General features: G+C 48.7%; 1 protein-coding gene across 1 annotated transcript in view; it reads right to left on the minus strand.

The window, feature by feature from the left end:
* Positions 1 to 3,127, minus strand: part of kiaa1549la (KIAA1549-like a) — a 24,312-nt gene extending 21,185 nt beyond the window's left edge. The window contains exons 1-3 of the mRNA XM_062548384.1: positions 2,846 to 3,127; positions 1,674 to 2,387; positions 1,139 to 1,254 (exon numbers count right to left, since the gene is read on the minus strand). Of these exons, the coding sequence (XP_062404368.1) occupies positions 1,139 to 1,254; positions 1,674 to 2,040 (483 nt within the window). The 5' untranslated portion in view covers positions 2,041 to 2,387; positions 2,846 to 3,127. The remainder of the gene's footprint in view (positions 1 to 1,138; positions 1,255 to 1,673; positions 2,388 to 2,845) is intronic.
* Positions 3,128 to 8,179: the final 5,052 nt, after the last annotated feature.

Here is an 8,179-nt window from a genome sequence, read left to right on the forward strand (position 1 = left end):
TAATTCAGAAATAAACACACAGCTGGTAGGTGGAGAACAGGTGTTAGGCTTTGGAAAGAGAATTGTTTGCGAAATAAATGGCTGTAAAAGTTGCTTTTTATGATTCCAACCTGGCAACCATGCAGATCTGACACATTTACTGAGCCAGTGAAGGCAGAGCAAGATATAATTTCACCCGACCACCAAGAACAGAAAAATCATCCCCTTGACGACCCAAAGAGGAAAAAAAAGAAGAAAAAAAGAAGAAAAAACGCTTATTTGCTCCTGTCAACCCTCTAACTATCCAGCTAGTTATTTACACAGACCCCTGCTGACCACCACCGGCTCTGTAATAATATATGCGCTCATGCTGAGATGGACAGCGATGGGGGAGATGGAGAAGAGAGAGCAAGACATGGAACTAAACACTGACACAGATAGATGGAGAGAGAGAGAGAGAGAGAGAGAGAGAGAGAGAGAAAGACAGTGAGAGAAAGAGACAGGGAAGAGGCAGAGGGACAAAAAAAACAACAGACTGGTGCAATTGTGGTGCTGAGTCACTTGAGTGGTGGGTTGCTGTTACACCAGCCCCTTAAAATACACAGGTCCCTATCCTACACCCGGCGCAACATGGCGCAAAGTGCGACGCAATGCTTATTCATATCCTACATCCAGTCAGTGACTCATTTTTCCAGGGGTGTGGCATAAGGCGTGGTCTGGCAAATTATCCAAAAATCACAAGAAGATTCCTTCAAATGCGCCACTGACTATCAAAATACCGATGCACTGTTTGAAGTTGTGCTGCTTGCTGTTGAAATGAAAGATGCCATTTTCATTGGTTTAAAGGATGGTATGCCCAAAACACACCCCAACACACCTGGTTCCCAGTGCCATTAAATTAAATTGAATTTGTGAATATGGACTGGCCATGCCTTTAATGTCTATAAACTTTGTGCTTCTGACCATCAGTTTCTGATCACCAAGATAGGGCCCACAGACTTATCTTAAAAATGACACATGGACAAAATGAAGGCGTCATTGTGGCCTTCGATTTCAGAAACAGCGAATCCCACGCGATTATTATTGTTCCACAGACAACCCAGTTTAAAAACGTATTCCTCCCACCATCCATTAGCAATCTGGTATAGGGCAAGCCTACCTGCACTCGTATGCTGCTGTCATTGAGGGCTCTCTGTAGTGCCTGGGAGAGGCCTTTCAGAAAGTTCAGTTTCATGGTGCGCTCCAGCCTGTTTCGTGTCATCTGAATGGACAGAACTGAGGGGGTGGAGAAAGAGAGGCCAATTACAATTACATCATGTTCTATTATGATTAAGAGTGCTAAATGATGTACACAATTAGTGCTGCAACTAACAAACTGATTTTCATTATTGACTAATCTAACAGTTTTTTTTCTTTCTGGAAAACTGAATTAGAGGTTTGCCCGACAAATGTTAGATAATGGTGGGAAAAATGTTGATTAGTGTTCCCAAAAGCCCAAGATGGCGTCCTCAAATACCCTCTGTACCTCAATGTATTGCTGTAGCTCTATATATATAATTTGTATATCAAAGAAAGGAGACATCCTACTCTGCTTCATCATGACTACAAGTAAACAAACCCATTGAGGCAACTGTGGAGAAATACCATTGCTACTAGAGGCGGATAAGAGTGGAGGAAAGGCTTGCTTTTTCTACCTGTTTTAACTAACATCCGTTCAGTGATGTTGCAAGGTAGAGGTGCATTGTCAGAGGTGGACGTGGTGCCATCAGAGGTAGGTCCTGGGATGTTTTTCACAGTCCCGCTCGTTGTTGTGGTTGGAGCACTTGTCGTGGTCGTAGTTGTTGTCGTCAACAGGGTGGTCGGAGGTGGAGCTGTTGTTGTTGTTGTTGTCGTTGTTGTAGCTGCTGTTGTTGTTGTTGTTGCTGTGGTGGTCGTTGTTGTTGTTGTTGTTGTTGGTGGTAGTGTCGTTGGTGGCTTGGTCGTGATGGGATCAGTTGCCACGGCGGTGGTTGTAGCAGAGGTAGACACCTGCTCTGTGGTCGTGGAAGGCAGGGCTGTCATCGTCCTCGTCACGGCGTCCTCCGTCGTCTTCTCCACTTCTTTCAACGGCGTGGCGTCGCTCGAGGGCGTCACAGTCGTCGTGGCGACAGTCGGGGGTGTCACGGTCGTTGTGGTGACGGTCGTGAGCTGGAGACTGTCGGTGGTCACAGTGTCCGGGCCGCTCGGGGGCGCTGTCGCGGGCGAGGTGGCGTTCGCCCCCGCGGCAGGAGAGGTGCTATTCCACAGGCCCGGGGAGAGGGAGCTCACCGCGCTGACCAGAGGGGACGTGTCCGTCTCCTCCAGGTCCAAAATGGAGGCCAGCGAGGAGGTAGGCAGGTCAGGGTTTCGTGGGTAATCAAGTACCTCCTCTGCAAACGATGACAGAAATGGTGACAGAAATATGAAATATGACAGAATGGTTGACTGTACAGTCATCAGCAACAGATGCCAACACATCATCTTAAAGGGATGGGACTGTTTTGTGTAGTCTCGCGTTAGATGTACTGTAGTATGGGCACTTTGAATCTGCACAGCCACTCTAATCATGAGTTCAGACATATTCCACATGCTAACTAATCATTATTTAAACTATTTAGTCTACTGACATACATTTGTACACTGAAGACTTTAGTTGTCCTTGCCCTCATTTAGCCTACTCAATAGTCATCACTCATTAATATAGCCTAGGCCTACTCATTACTCATCCCTTATTTAGGCTGATGGAATGATCGATACCATTTTCACGACAGCGCTAGTTGGCAAGTGTGGTGAGGTGTTGGAAGCGAAGTGAAGGCGAAGTGTTCGAAGTCGTAAGTTCCTGCTTTACCTGAGCTGGTGACAGCGATGTCATTTCCCTTGGGGGCCGTGGGCGGAGGGTCTGTGTTTTTGGCGGGCTCTTCTGCGGGTTTCTGATTGGTCGGTTGGCCACTGTTGCCGAGCGAGGTGGGGAGCGACTGCACCAACGCTCGAGGCTCCTTGTCGGTCCCGGCCGCCAGAGTGAGCACGGGCGACAAGTAGACGGCCTCCTGTCGGACCCCCCCGACAGACCTGGCCACGTCATCCTCACGCGGCGCCGATGGAGACACCTCCACCTCCACTTCCGCCTCCGCCGCCACCTCCGCCGCCACCGCCAAAGACACGTTCGCCACCGAAGGCAAGGTGGCCGACACGTTGGAGGCACCGGACGGTTCTCGCTGCAGAGCCGACTGGCCCAAGGGCTCGCGGCGTCCCGTGTCTGACAAACGACAAAAGAGCCGAGCATTAGCATTTAGCACATCATCATCAAGGAGGTCAAACCACCAGAGACTTATTAAAAAATCATTTCACTTCAAATCTATTCAAATTTGAAGCTTCCAGTGTCCTTCATAGAGCTGCTAGCATGAATCACTAGAGACCACCTTCCCCTATCAGGGCTGGCTTGGGCTGCTTTAAATATGACCATTAAAATCCACACAAAGCTCCTGAGTCATCATCTAAAGGGAAGAATACACAGATAGGGAAAAATATCTACATAAGATCATTTCATATTTAGGTCAAGCGCACACCAAATTATTTCTGTTAAGCAGCACGTTAATGCTCTTGAAGTAGCTCTTATCCCTCAACTAAAATACCCTGAAAATATACACGCTACTTCACTGAGATAACAATCGACGGCACAATCGCACGGTAGATCTCCTCTCCTCTCCTCTCCAGTGCTATTGTGAGTCAGACTCTGAGGGGGCAGATACGGCTGATGTCTTTTATGTTGACCATGCGTTGGCAAGCCTCCAAAGACAATTTGTACTGTCCTTCTAACACAGATTTCAAATGCAGACATTAGTGTGGGTGGCAGTTCTGCCATTCCGAATCTAACCAGTGACCTCATCAGAGACTGAGAAACCGTAGGCCTACTCCCTCACCACCAGTTGCATAAGACAGGTTCATCGTCGCCGATTAATCATCATTACTTTGTCATCGAAAGTTGAGACTATACCTGCAGTCGCCGCTTCCCTCGCCAACCTCTTCAAAAATAGAAGTTAAGCAGATTAAATTATTCAAAGCCTTCCCTCTCTCTGTGTGTGTGTGTGTGTGTGTGTGTGTGTGTGTGTGTGTGTGTGTGTGCGCGTGCGCACGTAATAATAATAAGCTTGCAGGGATCCATTTTTCTCTCTTTTTTTTCAAAAGCAAGTGAATGTGGTTCTTAGCAGGGCAGAATCTGCTCTGCTGTGCGGGCGTGTGACGGTGACGAGCGAAGCCAACTCGAGCCCCTGACAACAGGCCCTCCTGAAAGCCTATGCTCCAGCAGATAGCCACCTGCTCTGACGGCTCGAGCATATGGGCCACACTTTGGAGGCTGACAGGGAAAAGAGAAGGGGGTGGTGTGGGGGAGTTGGGGGGGAGGGGGGGTGGGGAGGTGGGGGTGGGAAAGAAGCTGCTATGGGGGTGTTGAGCCAACCTGGGAGTAATGGAGATCGTACATATTCTCTTAATTACTCCGAGGGAGGATGAGACGCCGGTCACACGTTGCTTCTGTGCAGGGTGGCAATAAGCACAGCCATCCGTGGCGTGCCTGGTATGCCCACTATGTGAGGGGAACACAGAGGAAAGCTCTCGAAAACCCCCCACGGCGGGGTCAGCACCACAACAGTCCTCCTCATCAGAGGAGAGTTATGAGGGAACAACCAGGCAACAGCGAAAAGCACATGCTAAGCCCGATCCATCGCTCGTCTCATAAGTTCCCCCGCATGTCTTTCAGCATCGCGGCAATCTGTCCGAGTGAGCCGCCGATGCAAAAGCATGGAGCTCCTCCATCTTGAAGACAGGTGGTGAGGGGGACAGTCGGGGAACAGGCCAATTGAAATGGAATCCGCGAGGGTCTATGGGGGGCTTTGCGCGGCATCACACCATCCCAACAGGATGGTCCTGTTTCCTGAGTCTATTTCTAGGTCCCATCTGTCTAGATGCATCTCGGAGCACCTCACAACTACATCTGTCAAAAACAAAACACACAGGCTCTGCATTACTTAAGCTTTTCGCCAAAAGGCCACAGGCCATCGTTTTCTTTCCCTCATAGTGACGTCTGGCGAAAACATTATTTGGGCATTTGGACAGCAACATATTTTTATAGTCATACTACACCTCCCTCCATTTTTTGGAAGGGCAGTGTGGAGTGTCAATGATTTCAAACACCATAAATGTTGGTTCCTATCCAACAGCTTAAACATGGTGACACAAGGCAGGACAGGGTCCAGGAGCACTCGGCATTCCAGACCTGGAAGAAATAAGATGTTTTATACTTAATTACTTAAACACAAGAACCTTTCTATACCATGTACTGCTTCACTGTGCCTTGCGTGTATAGAATTCTCTTTGATGTGATATTCAGCTCTGACTCTCTCAATCATAATGCCACATCTTCAGGCAAATGCGAGACAAAGCAATTATTCTAACAAGATGAGTGCACTAAATCTATGTTAAACAACGTCTGACACAGATAGCGGGAGAAAAAAAAAGCACGTCGACTGGATTAATCGGATGTTTGTCCCCTTCCATGCTTCAGTAGCTCAGAGCCTGATTGTTCAACCATTAACATCCAGATGGTCAAATGTCCATGTGGCCTAAGAAAAAAGAGCCATGCCACTCTCCCGGCCCTGTCCCGCCCGAAAGCTAAGCTAGCCATCACCTAAGCCACCCTGTGAACCACATGACGAACTTACTACTATGTCCAAATGGCATCACTTTTGAAAGCAAAAATCAAAATACATTACAACGCGTTACATTTTTCACATAGATCTGATCGATTGTTTTCATTTTCTTTCATACCGACAGTACTCGGTGACCTCGAGAAACAGAGATATAAATCAAAAATCGCTGGAATTCTCATTTGCCCAATTGACTGCAAAGATAACGCAAATACAAAATCCTTTTTTTTTTTTTGATGGCCAAACATACTCTGCATTAACAGAACAGTCAATTAACCACAGTTGATAAACTAGGGGATGAGAAACTGACACCACACAATTGCATAAGGAGGGCCTGCTTAACCTGACCTAGCATTCTCACTAGGCCAACTGTGGGAGGAAGAGGAAGAAGAAGAAGAAGCCTCTCCAACCTCAGGCCATGTTGGAGCGCTGCTTGACGATGCAACCCACCAGCTCAGCCATTTCATATTCATCTGCAACGACTACAGAAATTGGCACAACTGTGTAACAAGATTAGCTTGGCAGCCCAATATACCCTACATCCCAAACACACACACACACACACACACACTACTTGAGGATTGTAAGGAGGAAGCTGAACAGTGAGACAAACTAAACTGAATGAGTGTGTGCGTGTGTGTGTTTGTGTGTGTGTATCTGTGTGTCTGTTTGTGTGTGTGTGTGTGTGTGTGTGTGTGTGTGTGTGTGTGTGTATGTGTGTGTGTGTGTGTGTGTGTGTGTGTGTGTGAAAGAGTGTGCACAAATTCTGCTGCAAACTGTAAACAACAGATGAAAAGCTGAATTAAGTCTACACCTACTGCTAATTAGTGTAGAAATCTGTTAAAAATAATAATTAAAAAACAACTTCATCTCTGACCATTATCACACTTCGGTATGCCAAGAGAACATTGTCTCTTTCGGTCTCTCTCTCTCCACTGGCACACACACACACACACACTCGTCCTCTATTGACTCTCTGTGGAGAGAAAATGAGAATGGAGAAGAGAGAGTGAGAGAACGGTCGAGAGAGACTGATAGATGGCACCAGTTACGGTGGCAGCAATCCTGGCAGATTTGAGCTTTGAGCTGTATTAAACTTTATCCTGCTTGTTGATGTCTATCTGCCCCCAGCCCCCCCCTCTCCCCCTCCCCTCCCCTCCCCGTTCCCATCACAACCCTCCCTGCCTGCCTCCATAACGGTGGGAATGTGGAACTCAGCTGAACCTGCTGAGCTGCTGGACAGCGTGGCGGCACGTGCCTGCAGAAAACACGCCGCCAATGCCGCTCTCGGGGGAGCCAGACACGGGGGGGGGGGGGGGGGGGGGATTTGAGGGGGGAGGGAGGAGAGGAGGAGGAGGAGGGGAGGGGGGGTGTAGAGAGGAGCAGCAGGAGCTCTTGTGCTGCAACATTAAAATCTGCATTCCCCGCTCGTTCTCTCGCTTGGGGGACATGCCGGCACGCACACTTCCACAAGAGAAACAACCTGGAAAAAGCATGCTTTGCTTCCCCAGAACAGGTACGCGTTCGCTCGGAGAACATGGTGTTGAACACACACACAGCAAGAGAGAGAGGGAGAGACACAGAGACATTCGTCTGAGGATGTTTGGGGCGCTTCAGTGTTTTGTGCGTGCGTGTGTGTGTGTGTGTGCTTGTGAGTGATTGTACGTGTGTGAATGTGTGTGTGTGTGTGTGTGTGTGTGTGTGCGTGTGTGTGTGTGTGTGTGCGTGTGTGTGTGTGTGTGAGTGTGATTGTACGTGTGTGAATGTGTGTGTGTGTGTGTGTGTGTGTGTGTGTGTGTGTGTGTGTGTGTGTGTGTGTGTGTGTGTGTGTGTGAGTGTGTGTGTGCGTATGTGTGTAAGCACTGCAAAAAGAGGTGAGTGTGGATGGGGAAAGCAGCCTGAATGTTACTGTCACTGAGGCAGAAACACCACACGGCACATCTGTGTAAGCAACGGCTGAGCCCCCTCTGATTGGACGGAGCCATCATGTGACCTCCTTTCCGGCTCGGGGTAGGTCACCCAGCCCCAGTCACGTCTGGGAAACAGAGGAAGGGGGAGGGAGGGGGAGGGGGGGGCACTAACACAGGAAAACACTAACACAGAATATGACAGTGTGTGTGATGTATCACACAGCAGCTATGGGTGAAAGCAGTCAAGGAAGGAAGGACATGCTAATAGATGCAGGGTGATGTAGCTAATGTCCGTGCCATATGGCCACAGAGCAGGGAACAGCATGGAGGAATTAGAGGACTGCAGCTTACACCACCACCTCCATTCTAGCTATAAGGGTGCTAGTCTGTCCGTGGCATTATTTATTACATGATTGGGCCTTATTTATTTATTTGACGGGGGTGTGGGGGTAAGGTGGTGGTGGTGGTGGTGGTGGTGGTGGTGGTGTTGGTAGTAGGGGCTTGCCTGTCACATGCAGGCAGCCCAGCACGCGAGCACAGGGGCCAGAGGCAGAGCCAAAAACAGCAAGC

Source organism: Sardina pilchardus, chromosome 10, assembly GCF_963854185.1.
Source record: "Sardina pilchardus chromosome 10, fSarPil1.1, whole genome shotgun sequence".
Classification (NCBI taxonomy): Eukaryota; Metazoa; Chordata; class Actinopteri; order Clupeiformes; family Clupeidae; genus Sardina; species Sardina pilchardus.